The sequence below is a fragment of the Oreochromis niloticus genome, unplaced genomic scaffold (genome assembly GCF_001858045.2).
Source record: "Oreochromis niloticus isolate F11D_XX unplaced genomic scaffold, O_niloticus_UMD_NMBU tig00007982_pilon, whole genome shotgun sequence".
In the NCBI taxonomy this organism is placed as follows: domain Eukaryota; kingdom Metazoa; phylum Chordata; class Actinopteri; order Cichliformes; family Cichlidae; genus Oreochromis; species Oreochromis niloticus.
Window position 1 is genome coordinate 22,454 of NW_020328886.1, and position 27,161 is coordinate 49,614.

The 27,161-nt window shown below is 41.0% G+C and overlaps 2 protein-coding genes and 1 long non-coding RNA gene across 4 annotated transcripts; 1 reads left to right on the top strand and 2 right to left on the bottom strand.

Annotated features, from left to right (window-relative positions):
* Window positions 1-3,419: 3,419 nt before the first annotated feature.
* LOC109200751 (cell division cycle 5-like protein) lies at window positions 3,420-25,242 on the bottom strand. The gene is made up of 9 exons (XM_019356350.2): window positions 24,997-25,242; window positions 24,424-24,527; window positions 24,078-24,239; window positions 23,814-23,941; window positions 23,468-23,567; window positions 23,204-23,330; window positions 23,007-23,098; window positions 4,008-4,152; window positions 3,420-3,555 (listed from the first exon to the last, which is right to left on the bottom strand). The coding sequence occupies exons 1-9, from the start codon at window positions 25,039-25,041 to the stop codon at window positions 3,514-3,516; spliced, it is 945 nt and encodes a 314-aa protein (XP_019211895.1). The 5' UTR covers window positions 25,042-25,242; the 3' UTR covers window positions 3,420-3,513.
* On the bottom strand, window positions 8,748-11,263 carry LOC112845590 (uncharacterized). Its single transcript, XR_003218440.1, has 2 exons — window positions 10,205-11,263; window positions 8,748-9,574 (listed from the first exon to the last, which is right to left on the bottom strand). It is a non-coding gene; the product is annotated as an uncharacterized LOC112845590 (long non-coding RNA).
* On the top strand, window positions 14,150-21,338 carry LOC109200752 (uncharacterized). Of its 2 annotated transcripts, none has more exons than XM_025904999.1 (4): window positions 14,150-20,146; window positions 20,261-20,351; window positions 20,730-21,196; window positions 21,311-21,338. In XM_025904999.1, the coding sequence occupies exon 1, from the start codon at window positions 16,332-16,334 to the stop codon at window positions 17,955-17,957; it is 1,626 nt and encodes a 541-aa protein (XP_025760784.1). In that variant the 5' UTR covers window positions 14,150-16,331; the 3' UTR covers window positions 17,958-20,146; window positions 20,261-20,351; window positions 20,730-21,196; window positions 21,311-21,338. The 2 variants fall into 2 exon arrangements, with proteins under 2 accessions (XP_025760784.1, XP_025760783.1); XM_025904998.1 differs by having other exon boundaries at window positions 14,151-20,146.
* Window positions 25,243-27,161: the final 1,919 nt, after the last annotated feature.

The following is a 27,161-nucleotide window of genomic DNA, read 5'->3' on the forward strand; positions in this document are numbered from 1 at the left end:
TATTAAATAAATTCTAACAACAGCTGATCAAGCTTAAACGTGCTGCTGTTGTTTAACGCGACATCCGCTGGTTTCCTCTTTCTGGCGCAAAGTGGGCGATAAACAAACAAGAGAGAAAAGCCGATCAGCTGATCATTGATCAGTTTCATGATTGAAGTAGAAACGGGAGAGAATGAGAGAAGAAGAGGCAGCTGTGCAGCTTCAGCTTTGTGTCTTTTTCATTGTAGCTGAAGTCCGGGACAAACTGTGTTCCTTTTCACCTCAGTACGAAACACGTAATATTTTCTCTGAATACCAGACGATTCTGTTTTTTACGGGACGGTTGGCAACTCTAATAATTAACCGTATGAACAAAATAAAGTTCAACATCAGTAACATAGCACCCACCCAGCTGTATAGAAACTCCGTCATGCTAGCTAGCACGCAGTACGAAAATGTCAGCATACCGAAAATAAACTCCACCTAAACTTGGTTTATATCTGACTCCGATAGACTGCAGGTCATAACTTCTTACCTGAAGTTCAGTTCACCTGACACGCGGACCGGCGGCCGCTTCGGGTCTCTCCTCTTGCCTCCCTTTTCCTTCATCCACCTGCTGGCCTCCACCACTTGCTAATGTTACTGAATCTGTGGAAGCTCCGCGATATCCACCACACGAAGTAACGAGTAACGAGCCTATCTAAATCCCAGTAACGAGTAACGCGTTCCTGATTTTGGCATAATAACTAGTTACCGTGCTCGTTACCACAATAATAACGTAGTTACTGTAACGCGTTACTTAATAACGCGTTAGTCCCAACACTGATCATCAGTGTGTCAATGGGTGGATGTGTAAAGCGCTTTGGGGTCCTCAGGGACTAGTAAAGTGCTATACAAATACAGGCCATTTAATTGGTGATTCTTTTGGGAATTACAATCATCTATTGTCAATGGGATCATGAGTGGTGAACTGTAAAGTGTGTACCCTGAGTTTTACCTTGTGAAAGCTGGGATAGTCTTCAAGCCATCTCCTTCAACCCTTAAGTCCTTAAGAGGAAGGAAGAAGGAAAGGAAGGAAGGATAACTACAGTTTATGATCTCAGCTGTGATTATTAAAGGTTTGTGCTTTCTAGACATTCCCTGTAATAGAAAGAGCAGAGGGGTGTAGTACTTCATCACGGCCAGAGGGAGGCACTGTGGAACCATCAAACAAAAGACCCCAGTACTGATAAGGCAACATGCTGTCCATTACCACCAGGTATGAGGACACAAGGTAGGTGGCAAACTCATCTGATCCATCCTCAGTCACCCCAAATGAGAATAAATGTGTTACTTTCCTTCAACTCCTGTCGTATTATTTTGTATCCACAAAACTATTAGAACAAAAATATTTAACTTAAAAAGATAAATCCAAATAGATGAATGGATCTTTTTTTTACCTTCATGAATGTCATGAATATTTTCTGGAGAATAGAAGTGGTACTTATATAATGGTGGTGCCCTTTGCCTGAGATCCCATGATTGTAAGGTGACTGAGAAATATTTTTAATCACACGGTTGTCGATGTGATTCAGTCTTCAGCACTGCGGTCACCCCGGTGTGTCGGCCACAACACCAATTAAAGCCAAACTGTCTCAGAGTGTAGAAGAAGAAGCTTGAGGTTTGTTCTGAAACTTATAAACACCTGTATAAGAACAGAATAGACTTGTCCTATAAACTTTGGGGCCTTTCTACACTCATTATCCTTTCTATCTCTGCTCCTGGTCACGTTGCTGTCAACTCGTCGTGTGTGCGCCTGTTTAATTTAGCCATTTGTGTTCAGGTCTCTTAGCTCCTAATATAAAACTGTTCATATTCCAAGCCAGCCTGCGAGTCCTCGCATTTGGTCAGTCCCAGCACCCATACCTGCTGCGAGGGAGAGAATGGCCAGCCGTCAACATGAGCGCCAGTACCAGCATCCAGAACAGACTGCTAGTCCTGCTCCACCTGAGCCAGAAGTCTGCGCTAAGCAGGCACCTGCCAAGCCGCCCAAGGTGTCCCATCACCTCCGTCGTTCCCCAGTGGAGCATTGCTGGCCATGCGGTCGGCCTCCTGAACTGCTGGATATTATTTTTTTTAAATAAAAGGGCCAGGTTATTTTTTCTGGTTTTACCTCAATGCCAGGTGATGAGGATAATGAGCTATCTAGTTAAGTTCCCTTCAGTGCTGCTGGACTAAAAGCAGAGGGTTATTCTTGTCTGAATCTGTGATTTTTATGTAAACTTAAAGCACATGTCTGTGTTGTTTGTTAAGTAGCATTATGTTTCATGTTTCCTCTTGTTATGTTAATAATATATTTTTTGTTTGAAATCTTAGGTATAAACCATCCTATGGTGCAGTTTTGCTGATCTTACCTGCCTGGTGAAGGGACAAACAGCTGTTTCACAGACTGAAAACACAAGGGAATCACATGCTACAAATACTTAATGTTCTCCTGATGTGACTTCCCACTGATCTGTGAGCTGCTCTTTCACTTTTATCTCACAGTTGTGATATGATCTATGTGGCGGGGGTGTGGTCTCCGGCCTGCTGCAGCAGAGGGGTGTTACAGTGAGCTCTTGGGGTGGTGTGGCTGAGAGGGTGGGTGTGACTGCTTAAGGTGATCATCTTCTTCTCTGTATTTTTAGGTGGGCAGTTTTAGTGTCGGATGAGCGGTGTTGATCCAGTGGGGGTGCAGTGATTTCTGTGAAATGTGATGTGTGTGTGAATGATAAAAAACACACACACACGTGATTACAGCCACAGGACTTGAGCTGTGAAAGAATAAACTGCCTCAGAACAAACATCAAGCTTCTTCTTCTATACTCTGGGACAATTTGGCCTTAAGATGGACTGCTGAGTCTTGTCCTGTGGAGGTGGCTCTTCTATGTTGTGCCATACGCTTGTGAAGTGGCTGTTTGGTCTCTCCAATGTAGAGGTCCGGGCATTCCTCGCTGCACTGTACCGCATACACCACGTTGTTCAGTCTGTGTTTTGGAGTTTTGTCTTTCGGGTGAACCAGTTTATGTCTGAGTGTGTTGCTGGGTCTGATCTTCTTTTCAAGAAAAGAAGAAGTCGCTGCTCAACAGTGCTCAGAAATACTGAGCAAACTCATCAGAGAAATCGATATCGAACTGACCGCCGCCGTGTTGAACCTTTTAATTTTCCACAGCAAATTCTACAGATAAGCCCTCCTCCATGTGCTCATGTTGTGAAGATGTCACAGGCTGAGTTTTCAGCATGCTCAGTGGTCCTTTGTGTTTCTGTATTAGTGACCAATAAAGTTTCTTTTCAACATAACTTAGTATCACTGGGTATTTGCCTGGGGTAGATTTTTATCAAGTGCAGCAAACAGTAAAGTTTAATGTATTTTAAGAAAACTACCTTGGGTCTGTAAAAATCAATAAACCATAAATCTGACACCAGCTTACTGAAAAGTTTTTATTACAATAGAAATTGAAAAAGAAAATTGTATACAACAAAATCCAAGAATGTGCCTAAAAAATTGATGCGTCCTCAGCAGGCGAGGAAGGTCATCCCACTCCTGGAATAGGCACTCTGCCAGAGAGAGAAGATGGACGGTATGTTGTTCAGTACGGATTCAAATGGTCAGCTATCGGGTTTTACATGATAACGTTCAGCCAGTTGGAAAACACATTTAAATTCCTGTCCAGAGTGAATTTCTGACACAAGGTACAGAGATTTGCTTCAAATAACACTTGTTTTTTTTGGGGGGTCTGGTTTGTTTAGCAGAGTAACTGTTCTTTTCCTGCAACAAAACAGTGGTTCACAGCCGCTTTCTTGTGACTATCAAAATCACAAACATGACTAGTTACTCAGTACCAAAAAAAGACCTAACGGTTTGTTTAAAATAATACAAAAATACCTCCCCACAACCCACATTTGTGCACAAAAAAAAAAAAAAAAGGATGGCTGTGGGAAAATCCCACCTTTGTTTTGACAACAAATTCACGAGCAAACCAAAGTATGCTGAATAAAAAAGTGGTTACCTGTGGTGCGGGTAACACTAGTTTGGAACGTTTTTTGGTAAACTCAGCCACTCCGCTGGTCTGCAGGATGGCAGACGGCAAGTCACTCTCCTTCTTCTTCTTTATCTTCTGTTTATCTTTCTTCCTCTCCATCTTTTCAATCTCACTATAAAAAAAACACAACAGGGCTTATGAATGGATGAAGACAAAAAAATTTGGAACACATTTTGATCCTTATTATGTGTGCCTATGACAAGAGGCACACATATTACTATTCGTCGGATTTATTATTCTTATTATGTGTGCCTATGCCAAGAGGCACACATATTACTATTCCTCGGATTTATTATTCTTATTATTATTATTCTCCATCTTCCGCCTAAATTTCGGCACGTATCACGCCCCGCAGTTTTGAGACAAGCTTCATATATGTTACCTCATTTTGTGCGGCCGGATCTGGAATGGTGTGCTATGACTTTTGGTGTTTATGAATTTTATAGTTTTTTAAATATTAATATTTTAGTGAAAATTTTCCCGCGCTCCTCTGCCAAACAGTTTTGACATTAGGATTACATATGTTAGATCATTTTGTGCGGCTGGAGCTGGACTATTATGTTGTGACTTTTGGTGTTTATGACTTTTATAGTTTTTTAAATATTAATATTTTAGTACAAATTTAGGCCAATTCATCTTTTGGCGCCAAATAAACAGACTTCATTTGTGGTGTCTTGGCTCTCTCTAGTGGTATACCGGGAGTAGTACAGCCGAAAAGATTTATCCTTGTGTTGAAAACTCCATATCCCACAATTCATAGCACGCCTCTACAGAGTGAACAATGGCGGCCACCACTTCGTTTTATATGTCTTTTATTCGTGTTTCTAGGTCACAAAATAAACTTTTAAGATATTTTCAGGCGAGAATGTAGGTGTGTAAACTTCAAATATCTGCTTGTTTTATCAAGACATCCCATATTTAGCGACAGTGCTCTGACGACGTCGGTCCTGCCTGACAGCTAGCCGGCTACCTAGCTGGCTACCTAGCTAGCTGCCGCACTTGGCTGCAAATGGATAGCGAGGGGACTCTCTCTGTCGTTTCACCTCCCTGGTCTCTCGCAAATGCTCGCATAGAATCGGAGTTACAGCTGGATGTGGAAAAAATAACTGAGTTGTTTGGTGGTGGAGCTACAACAGAGGGCAGCTACCCACCGGTGTGTGACAGAAAGGACATGCCGCCAACGAGACATATGAGGCCGGGCAGGCGATTGCTAACGCGGTGGTCAATCATGGATCAGGGAAAGCGAAGGCAGGAGCGTGAGGTGAACTGAATTTCAGGTAAGAAGTTATGACCTGCACTCTATTTGGGTCAGATATAAACCGAGTTTAGGTGTAGTTTATTTAGCAGCAGTTCTCTTATGTGTTGATGATAGCCGGCTAGCTAGCTAGCGCCGCTAGCATAGTTAGCTAGCACCGCTAGCGACCCTTCGTGAAAAAGCACCCAGGCTTGGCTTATATTGAGGCGGGTGAAACTCGTGTCAGCACCCGGTCGCTCGCCGACAGTATGTGTTTTAGCTGGACTTATTTTTCGTTTATATGGACCGATGATTTATTCATTTATTCATTTTAGTAACGGTATAAACAGTGAAAGGTGGTGGATTGGCCAGATGTAAACTTCAAATATCTGCTCGTGTTACCAAGACATCCCATATTAGCTCTGATGTTTTCGGTGCCTGCAAAGAGCTAGACAGGTAGCTAGCTAACCCGAGCTGGCTGTCTTTTTGACTCAGGGTCATAGCTGGACTTATTTTTCGTTTTTATGAGCCGATGAGGGGTTTTTTTTAGTAACGGTACAAACAGTGAAAGGCGGTGGATTGTCCAGATGCTGGTCGATGTGGAAAAATAACTGAGTTGTTTGGTAGTCGCTGACGCGGAGCTACAACCGAGGGCAGCTATCCACCGGTGTGTGTCAGAAAGAACATGCGGGGAAGGCGGCGAGGCGACCGCCGATCGACCGGTGGTAGATCGTGGATCAGGGAAACCGAAGGCAGGAGAAGCAGGCGGCTGCCGGTCGGAGCGTGAGGTGAACTGAATTTCAGGTAAGAAGTTATGACCTGCACTCTATTTGGGTCAGATATAAACCGAGTTTAGGTGTAGTTTATTTTCGTTGTGCTGACTTTTTACAATCAGTTATAATAACTCGTACTGCGTGGTAGCTAGCACGATGGAGTTTCTATACAGCTGTGTGCGCGCTAAGTTACTGATGTTGAACTTTATGACAGCCTCCCCTGTCATTCTCTCGCCTGTTCAAACTTCAGTCATGAAACTGATCAATGATCGGCTTTTCTCTCTTGTTTGTTTATCGCGCTAAACAACAGCAGCACGTTTAAGCTTGATCAGCTGTTGTTAGAATTCATTTGATTTTAATTTCTAGTATCAGCTGATGTTTGCTGGAGCCACAGCTGTAGAAGCGGCTGGTCGAAACCAGGAGATGACCTTACTGAATCATCAGAGCTGAACTGGTGATGGAGAAACAGGTTTACCTTTTTTTTAGGTGACATGAATGAGTTGAAGGGAAGTTATGAACTGTTTCTGAGAGAAATAAACACCAAGCTCCTTTTTTTATTTAGCTGACAGCTGGTAACTGTGCAGGGGCGGATCTAGCAAAGCTTTTGCCAGGGGGCCAGGTAGGGCATTAACAGAGAAAGGTGGACATAAAGATATACTTTTCTTTCTTACTCTCATATAAAATATTTAGCTTTTATTAAATAGTTATCTGAATCTTACAACCAAAGTTTGTATAATAATACACAAGATTGGCTGTAGACCATTGTTCATCATTCAGAACACTGTGTAAAAATAACAAAAAACAAAAAGTGAATGCAAAAGTGCATAAATATTTATTTTACGTGTTTGATGTGTGTGGCGGGGCGTGGTCTGCAGTGCCGCTGCAGGGGAGGTGGACCCACCTGAGCGGCACCTGCAATCACGCCTCTCGGGCGTAGTCTGTGCTCTCTCGGCTGTTTTTGGGTGTGTGTCGGGCTGTGAGTTGAAAAGCTACAGCTGCCTGTGTGGGTACACCAACCATGTGTGAAAAGTGGTCCATAACGTAATGCTTCAAAGCGTGTTCATGCAAACATTGTCGGATCTGCCGTGGTACAATGGGACTTCTGCTCATGAACCTGTGTGCACAGCGTCTGCAAATCGGCGCTGTACGAAGTAACTTCATCTTTACACAAAACTGTAAGCTGTCATCTGTGAAGCGTGGGCGGTGTTTGTTTTTACCATAGTTCATGGTGGAGAATGGCTGCTCTTCTGAGTTTTGCTCTCTGTAGCTGTATGAATGGCAAACTACACTGAATAGCAGCGGCATAGGCACACATAAAATTTCTTCTGAAATTTTCGCTTTCTAGTTATTATTATTATTATTCTCCATCTTCCGCCTAAATTTCGGCGCGTAACTCGACCCGCAGTTTTCAGAGAAGCTTCATATATGTTACCTCATTTTGTGCGGCTGGATCTGGAATGGTGTGCTATGACTTTTGGTGTTTATGAATATTATAGTTTTTTAAATATTAATATTTTAGTGAAAATTTTCCCGCGCTCCTCTGCCAAACAGTTTTGACAATAGGGTTACATATGTTAGATCATTTTGTGCGGCTGGAGCTGGGCTAGTATGGTCTGACTTTTGGTGTTTATAACTTTTATAGTTTTTGAAATATTTAGATTTTAGTGCAAATTTGGGCCAATTTCTAGGCTCCTGAGAAAGAAATGACTTTTGGCCCCATAGAAACAGACGTCATTTGTGGTGTGTTGGCTCTCTCTAGTGGTATACCGGGAGTAGTACAGCCTAAAAGTTGTATGCTCGGTGGAAACTCCATATCCCACAATTCATAGCACGCCTCTGCCACTGAAACAATGGCGGACACCACTTCGTTTTATATGTCTTTTATTAGTGTTTCTAGGTCACAAAATAAACTTTTAAGATATTTTCAGGCGAGAATGTAGGTGTGTAAACTTCAAATATCTGCTCGTTTTATCAACACATCGCATATTAGCGACAGTTCTCTTACGTGTTGCTAATACCCGGCTAGCTAGCTAGCACCGCTAGCGTATGACGACACTACGCAATGACGACACTCAACGGCGCGCGTCTCTTCGCCCCTCCTCCTCTTTGAAATTGACCGTCGACGTGATTTTGTAAGACAACGTGGCTATCGTTTCACCGGTAACGCGTTTTCCCCCCTCCTCCGCTTTGGACTTGAACTTACAGTGATTTTCTGAAGTGTTTACTAAGACACACCGTAAGCTTTTACAAGGTAAGTGTATCTCTCTGTCTCTGGTTTGAAATTTAGCTTTGAAAGTGATTTTTTATGTGTTTCTTTATCGATTTCTTTGTTTCGGCACGATGCTAAAGCCAGTTAGCGGATAGTCAGCTAAGGGCAAGCGTTTATGTCCGTCCTCCGCTTTTGAAATTGACCTTTAAAAGTGCTTTTCTGTGTCTTGACGCTGATATCTACAAAATGACTGCGATTTTATTCCAGTGGTATCGTTTGTAATTGAAACTTTTAAGATGCGACTCTCAAAATAGCTTCATTGTAGTCGGGTTTCACACCACTCTTTGTCTCGTGGTATTTTGTTGCTGGCTAGTTAGCGGATATTAAGCGTCTCCCGGTTTGAAATTGATTTTGAAAGTGATTTACTATGACAAGGTAAGCGTATCTCTGTCTCTGGTTTGAAATTTAGCTTTGAAAGTGATTTTTTTTTTTGTGTTTCTTTATCGATTTCTTTGTTTCGGCACGTTCGGCACGATGCTAAAGCCAGTTAGCGGATAGTCAGCTAAAGCAAGCGTTTCAGTCCCTCCTCCTCTTTTGAAATTGACCTTTAAAAGTGCTTTTCTGTGTCTTGACGCTGATATCTACAAAATGACTGCGATTTTATTCCAGTGGTATCGTTTGTAATTAAACCTTTTAAGATACGACTCTCAAAAAATAGCTTCGTTGCAGTCGCGTTTCACACGTCTCTTTGTCTCGTGGTGTTTTGTTGCTGGCTAGTTAGAGGATATTAAGCGTCTCCCAGTTTGAAATTGATTTGAAAGTGATTTACTTTTAAAGGTATTTTTTGTGTCTTGACGCTGATATCTACAAAATGACTGTGATTTTATTCCAGTGGTATCGTTTGTAATTGGAACTTTTAAGATGGGACTCTCAAAAAATAGCTTCATTGTAGTCGGGTTTCACACCTCTTTGTCTCGTGGTATTTTGTTGCTGGCTAGTTAGCGGATATTAAGCGTTTCCCGGTTTGAAATTGATTTTGAAAGTGATTTACTATGACAAGGTAAGCGTATCTCTGTCTCTGGTTTGAAATTTAGCTTTGAAAGTGATTTTTTTTTTTTATGTGTTTCTTTATCGATTTCTTTGTTTCGGCACGTTCGGCACGATGCTAAAGCCAGTTAGCGGATAGTCAGCTAAAGCAAGCGTTTCAGTCCCTCCTCCGCTTTTGAAATTGACCTTTAAAAGTGCTTTTCTGTGTCTTGACGCTGATATCTACAAAATGACTGCGATTTTATTCCAGTGGTATCGTTTGTAATTAAACCTTTTAAGATACGACTCTCAAAAAATAGCTTCGTTGCAGTCGCGTTTCACACGTCTCTTTGTCTCGTGGTGTTTTGTTGCTGGCTAGTTAGAGGATATTAAGCGTCTCCCAGTTTGAAATTGATTTTGAAAGTGATTTACTTTTAAAGGTATTTTTTGTGTCTTGACGCTGATATCTACAAAATGACTGTGATTTTATTCCAGTGGTATCGTTTGTAATTGGAACTTTTAAGATGGGACTCTCAAAAAATAGCTTCATTGTAGTCGGGTTTCACACCTCTTTGTCTCGTGGTATTTTGTTGCTGGCTAGTTAGCGGATATTAAGCGTTTCCCGGTTTGAAATTGATTTTGAAAGTGATTTACTATGACAAGGTAAGCGTATCTCTGTCTCTGGTTTGAAATTTAGCTTTGAAAGTGATTTTTTTTTTTTTATGTGTTTCTTTATCGATTTCTTTGTTTCGGCACGTTCGGCACGATGCTAAAGCCAGTTAGCGGATAGTCAGCTAAAGCAAGCGTTTCAGTCCCTCCTCCGCTTTTGAAATTGACCTTTAAAAGTGCTTTTCTGTGTCTTGACGCTGATATCTACAAAATGACTGCGATTTTATTCCAGTGGTATCGTTTGTAATTAAACCTTTTAAGATGCGACTCTCACCGCGTACGAAACAATAGCTGCGTTGTAGTCACGTTTCACACCTCTCTTTGTCTGTCTTTATAAGGCGTTAACTACAGCAGCCTTTAATACCTGAACTCTTGATTCAGCCAAGGTAAGTGCCCCCCCTTATATTTTCTATGTATGTGTTCAGCTGATATTTAGAAACAAATAGGTGTGTTGAGCGCTGGATGTCATTTTATTCCAGAGCTGTTGTTTGTAATTAAAACTTTTAAGATTAGGTGGTACAGTGTTTTTACTCCCTTCCAAACAGTAAAGTTCCTCTTTGTCTCTCAGTAGGAAATTTAAACCAGACAGTACAAGGCTACATTTCAGTGTTACAAGCCAATCAGTTTGCTAATTGTTCTGTGAGATTTGTTTGCAAAGTTTAAGGTGTTAAGTAGGACTGTGAACATCTGGGTCTGCTTGCTGCTGGCATTCTGCCAGAGCCCCAGCAACAAGACCGCCTCCCAGCAACGAGACTGCCTGTCAGCCTTGCAAGGTACCCAATTTTCCAATTAGTCTATAACAAAACTGTTGTGGGCAACAAGACTGTCTCCTAAGTTAGCAAGCCAATCACTTTGCCAAATGTTCTTGTAAGATTTGTTTGAAAAGTTTGAGGTGTTAAGTAGGACTGTGAACATCTGGGTTTGCTTGCTGCTGGCATTCGACCAGCGTCTCAGCAACAACACTGCCTCCCAGCTTTGCAAGGTAATTACTTTCCCAATTACTGTACACCAAAACGAAGTAACTGTCGTGGTCAACAAATCTGCCTCCCAACTTTCAAGGTAATCACTTTCTCAATTACAATATACAAACTGTTATGGAACAGATTTTTTTTGTTCTTGTAGTCATCTTATCTGTCAATGTATCAGAGGGTTAAAATAACAAATTGCTTGAAATGCCAATAATTAATATTCTGTTTTTATGTTGACATTCTACCAGATGCCGAGAAAAAATAAAAGATCCCAGGCACAAAAGAAGCGCTGGAAACCACTTGACCTGGTCGATCCTGCTGTCCCAATGCTCACTGGCCACAACCAAGATGAGGCAGTCAGTAGTTTCCCATCTGACCAGGTAATGAGGATATGGTAGTGATCATAGACAGTTGAACAGTTTTCAAAACACGTTTGAGACAGTTAAGAACACTTACCCATGCAGTTTAGGATTTTTTGTTATAATGTCACACAACTGGCATAACAGTGCATGGTATACAGAACATTTAAATGAAATGAATGTGTCAGGTCACTTAATGTTTTCTATACCCTTTTTCCTGGGTTAGCAGACGGCACCAGCCGGGTTATCTTTGGAAACACAGGATAGACCCACCTCCTTATGTTCCCCAGGTACCAAGGTAAATATCAAAAAATATTCCTCTATTAAGAAATTACAAGGTATGCCCACCCATACGGCTGCTCGATTATGGCAAAAATGATAATTACAATTATTTTCACTGAAATCTAGATCTCCATTATTTGACAATATTTATTTAACAATAACAATGTATTGAATAATGGCTTTAAAACATGTATGTTTAGTGAACAGTTACACTCACTTTCAAATTTCTTAGTAGTTATGCAAACAGCTGGAATTTTTCTTTATTGCTTTCTAAGTTTAGTAACCGCTACTGTTTCATGTTTTCTTTAAAGTATCCAGTGTTACACTCTATTTCAAATCTGTTAGTAGGTAGGTTTTCTCATTTTGATTAACTGTATTCAGATTTCAGACAATCGTCCACCAGCAAAACGAGTCTGGGCAACTGATGATTTCCACACGGCATCAAATTCTCCACCTAAAAAGGTATGCCCACAAATGTCTGTAACCAATTGGTATACATGTTATGTTTGCTGTATAATCACCGGGGTTGATATTTAGTCTTTCACCTTAAGTATGCTTGCTAACTCGTACTAAATATACTAAAATGTTAGACTAAACATGTACATTTGTCAATTTCTTTTGGAAAGTAATTGACTGCTTTGAAAATATAAGGAGCAGAAAGTACAGATATGACCTTTATAAAAGGTCTAAAATATCTAAAATATTCGTCATTTTTACTTCCCACCTCTGCTCTCTCACTCTCTCACTGTTCCTGTCACACTCTTTGTGTCTGGCTTATCTGATGCTGCGTATCTTTAGATTATGCTGTAATATGTTTGAGGAGTGATATAATTTGGCTTAATTTGCCAACATTGAACATTGCTTCATTGTTTTACCATAGTTAAAAATGTTTTTACTTTAAAGAAAGTCTTTATTTATACAACCCTTGTCACTTAAAAAAAAATGTCTTACATCATTGTACCAAGAGTTGCATATGTTTTTGCTCAACCTTGAAATGCTTATCATTAAATACTAAATAATAACATGTCACCTTTACCATTCCTTGATCAGCCTTTCCACAACATAAATGAACAACTACTGACAGAGGAGCTACAGAGAAACGCAGTTCAGAACTTCTGGTGTGTCAGTGCAACTCATTGTCAAAGTGATGAAAGGTACACAGAATTCTCTCGAAATCATCAGTGCACATGTAATGCCCTCACATTCCTGGCCTACCTTAATGAGGAACACCAGTTCAACACAGCCCGACTTGATAAGGTGCTTGAACAGGGAGATGCACTCTACTGTTGGATTAAAACAAATCTTCAGCAGGAGAGGCGTTATACACAAGATCATCTGACCATGGAGGACCTGCCCAAAGAAGTTCATGCTGACATAAATGTCTACAGTGTGAAAATGGACAACATAAGGTATGGATACCTGAAAGCAGCAGACAAAACTTACCAAAGAAAAGAGTGGTGGTTGCCTCTTGCTAGTCGCCTTGTATGTCTGTCAACAGATGTGAACTATGCTTTGCTCATGGTTTCGCCTCAGTGCATTGCAGTTTTCCGTGACAAATCTGGGAGGTATGGATTATTTGATTCACATTCAAGAAGTGCAGCAGGTTTACCCCAGCCAAATGGAACAGCAGTCATGCTCACGTTCACTCATGTGAATGACCTGATCAACCACTTGCATAACCTTTTTCAAAATCAAGGCAGGTATGCAAGTTATGAGTTTGTGCCTGTTTCTTTCAAAAGAGTCAGCACTCACAACGAACAGCCTGCACAGTCAACTCAGGCAACAGGAGCAACAGCTACATCATCACCACAAAATGATGGACCACAAATCACAAATTCCACTGTGCAAGTGCCTCAACCAGAATCAGCCCAAACCTACATGACAATGTTAGAAAATACTTCAAACTCATCACAAGACATAATGGCTTCATGTGAACATCACCTTGAAACATCTGTCGATCCAACAAGCAACATCAGGAAAGAACAAGAAAGTATTGAACTTAATAATGAAAGAGAAACAGCAAGGAATGTGTGCAAATTAAATAAACGACGACGTCGGAAAGCTAATCGTGAAGCTCCCAAAAATCAGAGGCAGAGTGAAGTGGCAAAGAAGACCAACAAAAAAAGGAACGAAAAGGAACGATATGCGACTTGTCACGAATTTCGAATGAAAAAATTACAGACTTTGAAAACCCAATATGCTGTAAACTGTCATTACCACAAACAAAAACTCTTATCAAACAAAAATTATTATGCAAATCCTCAAATTCACGGAGTAATAAAAGCCCACAAGGTGAAGAAGTACCAAAGTGATCCTCATTTTCAACAAAAGAAGAGAGACTACATTATCAGAAGATATTCTACGGATCCCGACTTTCAAACCAGGCAGAAAAACTATGTGGTTCAGAAGTACAACACGGATGCCAGCTTTAAAACCAAACAAAAACAATATCTGGTCCAAAGGTACAACACCGATACTGACTTTCAAAGCAGACAGAAGCAATATCTGGTCCAAAGGTACAAAACGGATGCTGACTTTCAAAGCAGACAGAAGCAATATCTGGTCCAAAGGTACAAAACGGATGCTGACTTTAGAAGCAGACAGAAGCAATATCTGGTCCAAAGGTACAAAACGGATGCTGACTTTCAAAGCAGACAGAAGCAATACATGAGGCAGAAATACAGAGAGGAGGATGTCAGAGAAAGGAAGAGGGCATACATAAGAACAATATATGCATCGGATCCAAACTACAGGCACAAACAAAAAAAATCAATTCATGCCAGGTACCACAATGACTCACAATTCAGACTGCACCATATACAGCGCTGTGCCCAGTACCAGAGACACAAAATGGCTACCACTGCATCTTTCGCCATTTATAAAAAGTTGTGTGCACAGAGAATAAAGAAGAAATACAGCCGACTAGTAACACAATTCCAGCAGGGTCCACAGTCTGAAGCACAGCCCCAGCTTGTAGTGAATAGTGTGATGCAAGCAGCCACATTAGCTTTCCGTGAAACAATTCAGTTAGGACCCACCCATGTCTGTACGGTGTGCCACAGAACTCTGTTTCCTAATCAAGTTAAACACTGCAAAAGATCAAAGTATGTTAAAAATAGTCACATTGTTGACACTTGCTTGACAGGAAAATTTGTCCATGTTTGTGATAGTGAATGTACAGCTAATTGTACCATTCCAAAACAAAGAATGCAAGAGTGGATTTGCTACAACTGTGACAGCCACCTACAACGAGGAAAGATCTCTTCCATCGCAGTGGCAAACAATTTAGAACTAGCGCCCATTCCAATTGAACTGAGTCAATTAAATGTACTAGAACGACAACTGATTGCTAAAATTCTCCCGTTTGCCAAAATCATTGCATTACCAAAAGGACAGCAAAGAGCTGTACATGGGGCTGTTGTCTGTGTACCATCGGATGTGGAAACCACAGTAAACTGTCTTCCCAGACCTAGCAATGAAGCCCAGCTCCTGCAGGTACAACTGAAAAGACACATCAGATTCAAAGGATACCAACACTTCTACACTGTGAACATGAAGAATGTGTTAGCAGGATTATCAAAGCTAAAAGAGATGCATTCAGAATACAAAGATGTATCTATTGATGATGACGCTACTTTTGCTGATCCCACAAATAATCAGATAATCGAGACGGAACATGACATTGCTGATGCAGATATTCAAGATGCACTGCCCAGAAACTTCGACAACCAAATTGTACCAGAAAGAAGAACCACTGAGGATACAACAGCTGGAATACTTGAGCCATGTCATGATGTAAACGAACTATTGGAGCCTGAACAGTCAAATGGAGAGCCCTTACAAGATACGGAGAAAGAAAAGGAAGAACTTCGCCCTGGTCTTGTTCTAGACACCTGTATGCAACCACCAGATATAGCACAGGACATTTTATCATATGGTGAAGGAATATTTAGCATTGCACCCGCCCAAGGAAATAGACCTGTTGGCTTCTTCTCTGTTCCTAAACTTGAAGCCATGGCCTTTCCTGTGCAGTTCCCAACTGGACAGAACACATTAGATGAAGCCAGACAAGTCAAACTGTCCCCAAGCATGTATTTTAATACACGGCTGTTCTCTGCAGATACACGCTTTGCAACTGACCAAAGCTACCTATTCTTTGCACAGTTTGTAACAGAAACACACATGGCTACAAACAGCATGTCCATCCAATTGCGCAAAGGTAAGGCAATCACCAAGGATGGACGTAGAATTTGTAACAGAATGCTTCAAAATAAAGACGAAGTGGAGAGACTGATAAATAACAAAGATGCAACACGCTTCATGAAACCTCTGAGAGGTACTCCAGCCTATTGGGAGAAGGCACTGAAAGATCTCCATGCTATGGTCAGACAGTTAGGAAAGCCGACTTTTTCCTGACATTTTCAGCTGCTGAAATGAGATGGCCTGAGGTTGTTGAGGTCATAAAAACTCAACAAGGTGAACAAGTGGATTTTTCACAACTTGACTGGAACACAAAGTGTGAAATTCTCCGAAGCAACCCTGTGACTGTGATGCGATTGTTTGAAAAAAGAGTCGATGCACTAATGACAACACTGATCCTGTCCCCAGCACAGCCCATCGGTGAAGTAGAAGATTACTTTTATCGAGTGGAGTTTCAGGCCAGAGGTAGCCCTCATATCCATTTACTGGTTTGGGTCAAAGATGCACCTAAATTTGGAAGCGACCTTGAAGACCACGTGTACAAATTATTGACAAGTACATAACATGTAAGATGCCTGACCAAAATGCCGATCCTGAACTTCACAAAATTGTGTCTGAGGTTCAAGTCCACAGCAGAAATCACTCCAGATCTTGTAAAAAAGGTAATGTGTCATGTAGGTTTGGGTTCCCCAAACTACCCGTAGACCACACAATGATAACTTTCCCAAGCCCAGATGATGACGACGATCACAATGATAAGCAGCATAGCACAAGTAAGGAGAAAGACACAAATGAAAAACAAAAGCAAAAAAACAGACGAATGGCTCTCGCAAAAAAACAGAAAGAGGCCAAAGAAAAACTCCAGCCATTGAGAGATTTGCTCTGTGACCCAAATTCCTCGTTTGAAGACTTGTCTGAGCTGCTTCACAAATGCAAATTAACTTATGAACAATACTTGGATTGTGCCTTCAATTTAAGCAATGGCCATGTCATCCTCTTAAAGCGTGAACCTAATGACTGTTGGGTGAATGCATACAATGCAGATCTGCTGAGGGCCTGGAATGCCAACATGGACATCCAATATGTCATTGATGACTACAGCTGCCTGATGTACATAATGTCTTATGTCTCTAAACCCGAATTTGAGATGACACAATTTCTTAATGGAGTCATCCAGGAGGTAAAAACGTCCAATGTCAATGAAAGAGATGAAATGAAACAGATAATGCAGGCATATGCTAAACACAGAGAAGTCAGTGCCCAGGAATCCGTGGCAAGGACGTGCAGCCTGCCACTAAAAAAGTGTTCACGCAGTGTGGTGTTCATACAAACTGATGATGATGCCCTGAAAATGAGTCTCCCGATGAGCAGGTTGCAAAGCATGGCACCAGATGATGAAAATGTGTGGATGTCTGGATTGCCAGAAAAATATGCAAACAGACCCAGAACACCTGAGTTTGAAAGAATGTGTTTGGCTGAATTTGCTTCAGAGCACAGGATTCTCTACAGCCGTCAAACAGAGTCAAAAAATGCCATCCCTCTTTTGAATAACATGGGTTATATTCAAAAGAGAACAAGAGGGAAACCTGCAATAATCAGATATCCTCGCTTCTCAGAAAAGAAACAACCAGAAAAGTTTTATAGCAGACTACTAAAACTTTATTTTCCACATCGATCAAATGATGACCTTAAAACCACAGAACACCCCACATCCGAACAGTTCTACAAAAGTGGACGAAAACATGGTTTTGCAGTACGGCCAATTGTTACCTTTAACAAAAAGCGTTATGAAAGCCATGGCAAAACAATGGAAAGGGCACTGGAACAGATTGAACAACAAGGCCCACTTATCAATGCATGGAACACCTTTGCACCTGAGGTTGAAGTAGATCGTTTAGAGTGTGTGGCCCAACGACAATCCAGACATGACACTGACGGAAATGAAATGGACATTGTTCCAGACTACCAAGTCAGTGGTAGCAGCAGTGGAGCCATGCCAGCAATCATAGCACCAAAGCTGAACCCAGACTTTGTCAGAAAAATGTACCAAAGTCTGAATGAAACCCAAGCATCCATATTCTACGCAGTGCGTGAGTGGTGTTTCAAACTTGTGTGGGGTCACTGTCCTGAGCAGTTCTTTTATTTGTCTCTGGAGGAGCTGGCTGTGGAAATCACATGTTATCAAGTGCATATATGAGGAGGCAACAAAGATTTTGCACCAACTCCCCAGATTCCGTGACCAAGCAGACATGTCCTACCCTGCAGTACTGCTGACTGCATTTACTGGCACTGCAGCTTTTAACATATCTGGGAAAACACTGCACTCTCTGCTAAAGCTGCCAAAATCTTTAAAACCGCCGTATCAGGGACTGGGCAATGCACTGGATGAAGTGAGAGCTTCACTTTCAAATGCAGAGATTCTGGTCATTGATGAGATATCTATGGTTTCTAAAGACCTTTTTGCCTACATCCACTGGAGACTTCAGCAGATCAAAGGAAACAAGAAGCCTTTTGGTGGGATGTCTATCCTTGCAGTAGGAGACTTTTACCAGCTGCCACCCCTTGGAAAAGCCAAACCACTCTGTGTGTACGAGGACAATGTCTTTGATCTCTGGAAAGACTATTTCCACATGGTCAACCTGACAGAAATCATGCGACAGAAAGATGATCATTCTTTTGCTGAAGTTCTGAACAGGATAAGAGTGAAGCAAAAAACAGATTCTCTTGAAGCCAATGATAAAGCCTTGCTCACACAGGCTATCCATGACATAAAAGACTGTCCATCTAATGTATTACACATTTATGCTACAAACAAAGAGGTCGACAAACACAATTCAGCAACTGTAACTGCTCTTCATTCTGATATCATAAATATTCAGGCCGAAGACTACAGAAAAGACCCACGGACGGGTGAGATGGTCCTCCTGGCAGATATGATGAAAGGCAACAAAAGAGATTTACCTGATAACATACAAGCTGCACCTGGAGTGCGTGTTATGATTATTAGAAATTTGGATGTTGAAGATGGGCTTGTTAATGGGACATTTGGAACAATCACGAACATTGTGACAACCACACAGGATGGACCAAAAACTGTGAATCTCATTGGACTTACGCTGGACAATCAAAATTCTGGGCAAAAATTTCGCAGAAAAATACAAGGATCCTCAGACAACCTCGTATATATTGAGAAATGTGAAGAATCTACAAGTAAAAAAGGAGTTCTTCGCAGGCAATTTCCAATGAAGTTGGCCTTTGCATGTACAGCTCACAAAGTACAAGGCATGACAATGGAGTCAGCAGTAGTATGTTTGAAGCGTGTTTTTGAGCCTGGAATGGCCTATGTCGCACTCAGCCGCACAACCTCACTTAAAGGACTGTACATCACAGACTTTGATGAAAGGAAAATCTATGCTGATCCTGCCATCACAGATGCACTCAAAAATATGAGACATGCATCATTTGAGAATGCAAGACCACTGTTGCAATTCTTAAAATCAGTTGTTCCCACAGTCCCCACATTGACAATTATCCATCACAATGCACAAGGTCTCCCAACTCACATGGAGGACATGAGATGCCACCATGAACTCAGCCTTGCTGATGTTTTATGCATAACAGAAACTCACTTGTCTGGATCATCAGTTTCTCCCCACTTCCAGCTGGAACAGTACAACATGGCCACACGCAACAGACACGTCTCTTACACAAACCATACAGACATGGCAAAGGTAAATGGCGGTGGAGTTGCAATGTACTACAAAACAGTTCTTATAGCAGAGTCTCGAAAATACCTGCAAAATGTGACTGACCTTGAATTTGTTGTTATCAAGGTTGAATCGCCAGTCACAGCTTTGATAGCAACTGTATACAGGCCACCAAATTACAGCCACGTGAGGTTTTTACCACAAATGCAATGTCTTTTGGACTCATTGGAAATGATGAATTGCCAACCAATTATTGTTTGTGGAGATTTCAATGAGGACCTTATGAGCAGAGGAAAAAAACCCATCCAAGAACTGTTTCAGTCAAGAGGATATGCACAACTTATTACTGCTGCAACTACCGAAAAACACACATTGATTGATCACCTTTACATATCACAGCCATACGCCTGCCTCCAATCAGGTGTTCTGAATACATATCACAGTTATCACAACCCCATTTATTGTGTAATTCACTAACACAAAATGACTGCAAGGTTGTGAGGGATATGGACTTGCCAAGTGATCTTAGTTTCTTTGCAACTGAGCACACACTACCACCAACAAGGACAGCTCACCAGTGGGAGCTGATACATAAGACTGCTCTCATCCATTGAAGAGCTGACCAGAAACGTGAACAGAGGGACTGCAACTGCACCTGATGGGATCCCTGCCATAACAGGTAATTGTATTTTTGTTTCTTACTTTATATGGTAACATTTGATATTGATATTGTTTGAAACAAACTATAATCTCATCCATTCATTAAGTCATCCATTCATTCATAACTCCTCAGATGTGTTCTGTCCAGTGAAGGCAGTGGAGAAGCCCTACACTGATCTTGAAACTGTGCCACGCTAGTAGAGACCGGCTACAAGGATGGGCAGGTATAGTGAAATTAAAATGCACCTTTTGTACAACAGGTTTATATACAGTCAAGTGATCAAAAGACACCAGTATTAAACCCATTTAAACCAACTACATGCTTGGATTGGAACTGTATACAGGCCACCAAATTACAGCCACGTGTGGTTTTTACCTCACATAGCAACTTACCCCATCCAAAGACACCAGTATTAAGCCAATTTCTTTTTTTTACTACCTTTTTAATATAGTTTTGGGTCATTTAGTTCTAAAGTTAGATTTGTTTTCCCAATTATTTTTTAGAACTTCATTACTTGCCAGTTTGCTAACTGAAGAGCTGCGCTTTGTGATGTCTCTTGTTTTATTGTTTTAAATTGTGTTTTCCTTTTATCTGTTTCTAGCTGTTTTCGCAAAGTCAGCCAACCACTTGCTTCCAAATGACCCTTATCCATAAGTATCCGTGAGTGCCTCATCAACAGAAACTAAAGTGGAGACCTACCTCTCAGAGAAAAACGCACACATAAGAAAAGCCGACCCACTTCAGTACTGGGAAGAACATCCTAATCTGTTTCCCTCTATGGCTGCTGTTGCGATCCCAGTGTGCCCCCTGTAGCTCTGTGGACAGTTTTGGATTTGTTTACATCTCACCCAACCGCTCACGGCAGATGGCTGCACCTCTCTAAGCCTGGTTCTGCCGGAGGTTTCTTCCTGTTAAAAGGGAGTTTTTCTGAACACACTCTACCACCAACAAGGACAGCTCACCAGTGGGAACTGATAGATAAGACTGCTGATGTGCTCTCATCCATTGAAGAGCTGACCAGAAACGTGAACAGAAAGACTGCACCTGATGGGATCCCTGCCATAACAGGTCATTTGTATTTTTTTGTTTCTTACTTTATATTATAACATTTATTGATCTTCTTTGAAACAAACTATAATCTCATCCATTCATTAAGTCATCCATCCATTCATAACTCCTCAGATGTGTTCTGTCCAGTGAAGGCAGTGGAGAAGCCCTACACTGATCTTGAAACTGTGCCACGCTAGTAGAGACCGGCTACAAGGATGGGCAGGTATAGTGAAATTAAAATGCACCTTTTGTTCAACAGGTTTATATATACAGTCAAGTGATCAAAAGACACCAGTATTAAACCCATTTAAACCAACTACATGCTTGGATTGGAACTGTATACAGGCCACCAAATTACAGCCACGTGTGGTTTTTACCTCGCATGGCGACTTACCTCATCAGAAGACACCAGTATTAAGCCAATTTCTTTTTTTTTTTACTTCATTTTTAATTTAGTTTTGGGTCATTTAGTTCTAAAGTTAGATTTGTTTTCCCAATTATTTTTTAGAACTTCATTACTTGCCAGTTTGCTAACTGAAGAGCTGCGCTTTGTGATGTCTCTTGTTTTATTGTTTTAAATTGTGTTTTCCTTTTCTGTTTCTAGCTGTTTTCGCAAAGTCAGCCAACCACTTGCTTCCAAATGACCCTTATCCAGAAGTATCCGTGAGTGCCTCATCAACAGAAACTAAAGTGGAGACCTACCTCTCAGAGAAAAACGCACACATAAGAAAAGCCGACCCACTTCAGTACTGGGAAGAACATCCTAATCTGTTTCCCTCTATGGCTGCTGTTGCGATCCCAGTGTGCCCCCTGTAGCTCTGTGGACAGTTTTGGATTTGTTTACATCTCACCCCAACCGGTCGCGGCAGATGGCCGCCCCTCCCTGAGCCTGGTTCTGCCGGAGGTTTCTTCCTGTCAAAAGGGAGTTTTTCCTTCCCACTGTCGCCAAAGTGCTTGCTCATAGGGGGTCATATGATTGTTGGGTTTATCTATATACATTAATGCTTGTATGCTTTTCATTTATACTTTTGCCTTACTCTTCAGTTCATAATATAAAGTTACTTGAATGGTTTCCTTTTCCTTTTTTATTTTATGTTGCTTTGCTATTTACCACAATCTAAATATCATGTTTAAATGTCATACATTATTGTAAATGGTATCTGTACAAAATATTGTTTGAATAACATGATACATTTATTAGTCCCACAACGGGAAATTTCATAATTTGCATGTGGTATTTTCCCCTTTGACATTAAAATACCTTTGAAATACAAATTGAATACCGCTTAATGGACATCTTTTTTTCTACCACTTTAAACGACTCAAAACTGTAAAATCTAAATTGTAACTTCTCTTGAACACCTGACACTGAAGCATAATTTATTTTCTTTTATATCTATTAACTTATTTTGTAATCATGTAACTGGAGCATCTTTCTCTCATCTCTGTATGCCGCATGTAACAGAGATCACAATACAGCTTACTTTGCTTTAAGTTGAAAATCAGCTGTATTCCATTTCCCTCCTTCTTGTGGTATAAAAAGCAAACTATGCTCATGTTGCATCTTGCTCCCTCTAGTGTTATAAATGGCAACCGGCACTAATTGAACCACATTAAAGGCAAACTACACTCATTGGCAGTAGCATAGGCACACATAAAATTTCTTCTGAAATTTTCGCTTTCTAGTTATTTATATTATATAACATTAGCGTGACAATCTCATGCCTTCGCTGGGAGAAGCCAAGAACCAAGGAAAATATTTAAGTGAGATAAACAAGGAACCTTGTTAGCATACAGAAAAGCACCAGTAGTTTAAAGTGATACTAACTTGCGTAATTCTCCATCCAAGTGCTGCTGTCTGAGCCTCTTGAAATTAGGCTCCTGAGCATCATACTGCTCCATGCTGGTGTCATAGAAACCCTTAAAGTAAACAAAAGACAACAATTACTACTGTAAGATTAAGTTAATCTCACTGCTGATGTTGTGGGTTATTTTTAAGGATACAACACATAAAGCTGTGGTTACCAGTGCAGGTTTCTTTTCAAAAGGGATTTCAGAATTATAGTCTACTCCTCTCTTCTTCTTTCTCTTCTTCTGAACATCGATTCCTGCTGCTCTCAGCTCTCTGCGTTTCTGCAGAGCAGCCAGCCGCCTACAGTATGACATCAGGAAAAAAAAGAGTCACATATGATCATTTTATTATTACATGTCAACTGCTCTATAAGAGGTAAAGTTATGATAAATACAGCTTGTCTGAGGGCAATTGTAAAAGCATTAAATTAGCTGAACCTGGCTTCCTCCAGCTGTTTCTCTCTGGCCTTCCTCTTGGCTTTCTTGCCCTGGGTGTTGGCCAAACGAGCCCTGGCCTCTGAAAGCATCTCCAACTCATCTACAGACCGATGAAGACACACAAAACACATTGGTTAGTTACCACATATGACTGTTATGATTAATCTTATTTTTAAACTCTGACATGACTCGACTGAAAGTACAACACTGTAGAAAGGAAATTTTTAAAAATAATTAAATATAAAAATGTACAAGATAACTAGGAAGCAAATCCATTCTTAACATCAGGATACATTCTCTTGTTGGCTCGATAAATCTGACAGCATCTGACAGTGTGTTTTTGTACCTTCGTCCATATCCACAGGGTCAGGTCTGGCAGGTTTTGTTTCAGGATTGGGATCAATTTCTCCTGGTTTCAACTTTCTGGGGTCATCTCCCACTTCCTCCTCATTGTCTCTTTGAGCTGCTTTGTCCCTGAATAAAACACAAAATGCATCTCAATTACAAATCAGCAATGATTAGCAACAATGAATGCTCCTGGACATACAAGGTGAAAAGCCACAGAATTACAAAACATAGTGAATAAATGTGTCTTTAGAGATAAACATACAGCAGGTATTCGTAGTGTTCCAGACACTGAGCAGCAGTCCTTCCTATGATAGGAGCAATGGTCCTCCACTGGGTGGGCATCAGCTTGGCCAAGTGAAGCAGCTTCTCCTCCTCTTCTCTGGACCATTCTGTTTTCTTGATACTGGGGTCCAACCACTCGTACCTACAGGCAGAAACAAAGCGAGAGGAGAAGGTCTTTATTTCGCTCTTCTTAAAGAGAAGATTTGAAAGCTAAAAAAAAAAAAAAAAAAAAAATCCACAGACAGAAGAAACAAACATCAATGTATGTAGAAGTTTAATTAATCTCATGTTTTTGACACATCACACATCTCTGACTCAAAACTCACCATCGGGCTTTACACTGTTTTGCAGACTTTCGGTGCAGCAGGGAGGCGATACGGGACCACTGGTTTTTCCCATATTTCATTACAGCTGCCTTGAGGATCTCATCCTAAATAAATTTTTAAAGAAGGAACAGACGTCCATAAATTAAATGGATGTACTAAATGACAAATGATTTAATCAGACTAAACATGTCAAAACCCTTTATCCTCAATCCGCAGTGGGCTGATTCATTTTCATCCCAGTGCTGAAAAACAATTATATTATCCTCTATCTTTTGCTCACTTATAAAAATTTATGAAGTCTTGTGGTTTGTTATTTTGGCCATCTAGATTGCCAAATATTCGCTAACTGTAAACATGTATGTTTAAGTGCAAATTAAAAAGCTTCATGCATACAACTCAACACAAGCACGAAATAAAGTCTTAAAACACAGCTGGCGATAATTTAAATAAACTTTAAATGCCACACGGGATAAATTCGTTAAGTGAGTAGCTAGCTTCATGCTAACTCGAGACCATAGGTTTGCTTTCGGAGTTTAGCATCATGCTAACCAAGCTAGCCATGTAAACACGTACCTCAGTGTTGCGCCAGACGCCTCCTTTAATCATAATTCGCGGCATCTTGGCGGCTTCGTTGTATCTCCTCCTTCAGTGAAATGCTATAAGTGATTCTTATCCAGCTGTGGTGTTTTGTAGCTTTAGATTAAAACAAAACAAAAATCCAACTACAAACCAAGCGCTGCGAGGGAAAAAGCGACATGCACCATACCGGAAAGTCAAAGGAGTTTGCAAAGAAAAGCGTCTGGACTTCTTTAAGTTGCTTGAAGACGTTTCACCTCTCATCCGAGAAGCTTCTTCAGTTCTAAGGTCAAATGGCCGAGAGTCCCAGATTTAAACCCAGTGGGAGTATCCCCCCAAGGAGGGACAAAGGACCCCCTGGTGATCCTCTAATCACATGCGCCAAGGTGTGAAAGTGGGTGTGGGACCTAATCAGCCAGGGTTTCGGGTGAGCTCATTGTGAAACCTGGCCCCACCTTGTCATGTGAATTCCTGAGGTCAGATGGCCCAGGATGTGAGTGGACGTTAAGTCGTCTGGGGAGGGAACTCAAAACTGGATTATAGATGGCAGACAGTTGGTGTCGTAAACCACCGCCTCTGTTCAAAGATGGTCGCTCACAGTGGACATAGATGGCCTCTTTCACTCCTCTTTCAAACCATCTGTCCTCTCTGTCCAATATGTGAACATTGGCATCCTCGAAAGAGCGACCTTTATCCTTAACAGTAGGTTTACTATCCTGCGCAAATTTGCGTAACTTCCCTAAACCCAATACCCCTAGAATTACTGGCTTTTTTATTTTCTGGTGCAAGTCCCGAGGTGTTAAGCACCCTGCTGAGATTTTCACAGGTCGTCAGCTTGTTTCTCCTACAGCTTTTGTTGTGCAAACCACCCATTGTCCTTGAGGCCTGGCACATTTGCATTTGCTCACTCAGAGTTGCTCAGATCCAAGGCAGGCCAAACCTCTGTGTTACAACTTTCAGAAATGCCTGGTAGAAATGCTTCAACTTACTCATGAGATTTTGACCAAATTTTTTGCGGAAGTCACAACCATACTGAATGCACGACCATTGTTGCCAGCTGCAAGAAAAGCTTGGTAGGGAACAGCTGTTCCCTACCAAGGTTCGTTTCAAAGTTTGAAAGACTTTGAAATAAAACAGACTTGTGTACCCATATATTGTGAATGTCTGTCTTTTGTATGTAGGTTGTAACACAGAGGTTTGGCCTGCCTTGGATCTGAGTAAACAAATGCCAATGTTGCGCACACACACACACACACACACACACACACACACACACAGCAAATCTGCATTTATTTGTCCCACAAGTGGAAAATCTGCATTGTCATTGCAAAAAGTGGACAGAGCAAGGTATAGAAAGTGCACTATACAAACATTTTATTTATATATATATATATATATATATATATATATATATATATATATATATATATATATATATGTGTGTGTGTGTGTGTGTGTGTGTGTGTGTGTGTGTGTATATATGATATAGATGTGTCTGTGTGTATAACTAGACTTTATGCATATTATATAAGGTGTGGCTATATAAATATATAAATATATGTACAACTCTGTGTATATATGTTTATGGACAGGCATGCAGGCGGTAAGGAAGGAAAGCAGCCTTGCAGGGAAGGAAAAACTTGAATCTCTCATGGTTAGGGGTTGGGGGAGGGTGTGTTTGCACAACAAAAGCAGGAGAACAATGGAGCTGACGACCTGTGAAAATCTCAGCGGGGTGCCAAGAAGTGTTAAGGTCGGGGGGAATTTACGCAAATCTGCGCAGGCCAGTAAATCTAGTAGTAGGGACTTGCACCAGGGAAAAAAGGCTCAGTAATTCTAGTGTTAAGTGGTGTTCTGGCCGACACACCGGGGTGACCGTAGTGCTAAAGAGTGAATCAGCGCCACAACCGTGTGTATTCCTGATATCTCCACTACAATGGGAGAATGAGAAAGAGGTGGAAACACAGCTGGAACAAATCTGATTAATTAAATGGGGCAAGCAAAACTAAACATAGCACTCTACCAAAATAAAACAGGGAACAGAAACAGAAAAACTAAATGAAAAAAGTCCAAACTCAAAACCCTGGGACAGCAACCCTGGTACCAAGACAGTTATAGAATTTACATTTTTGGCAGTGAGCAAACACTGGACAACAATCAGC

What these genes read in the sequence shown, in the direction of transcription:
- LOC109200752 (XM_025904998.1), top strand. Translation starts at nt 14,228, where the DNA reads ATGAGGCAGAAATACAGAGAGGAGGATGTCAGAGAAAGGAAGAGGGCA.
- LOC109200751 (XM_019356350.2), bottom strand. Translation starts at nt 25,041, where the DNA reads ATGCCGCGAATTATGATTAAAGGAGGCGTCTGGCGCAACACTGAG. An exon ending in GAACACTACGAATACCTGCT is followed by an intron (nt 23,942 to 24,077) that starts GTATGTTTATCT and finishes TGTTTTATTCAG; the next exon opens with GGACAAAGCAGCTCAAAGAG. An exon ending in TTGGATGGAGAATTACGCAA is followed by an intron (nt 4,153 to 23,006) that starts GTTAGTATCACT and finishes TTTTTTTTATAG; the next exon opens with TGAGATTGAAAAGATGGAGA.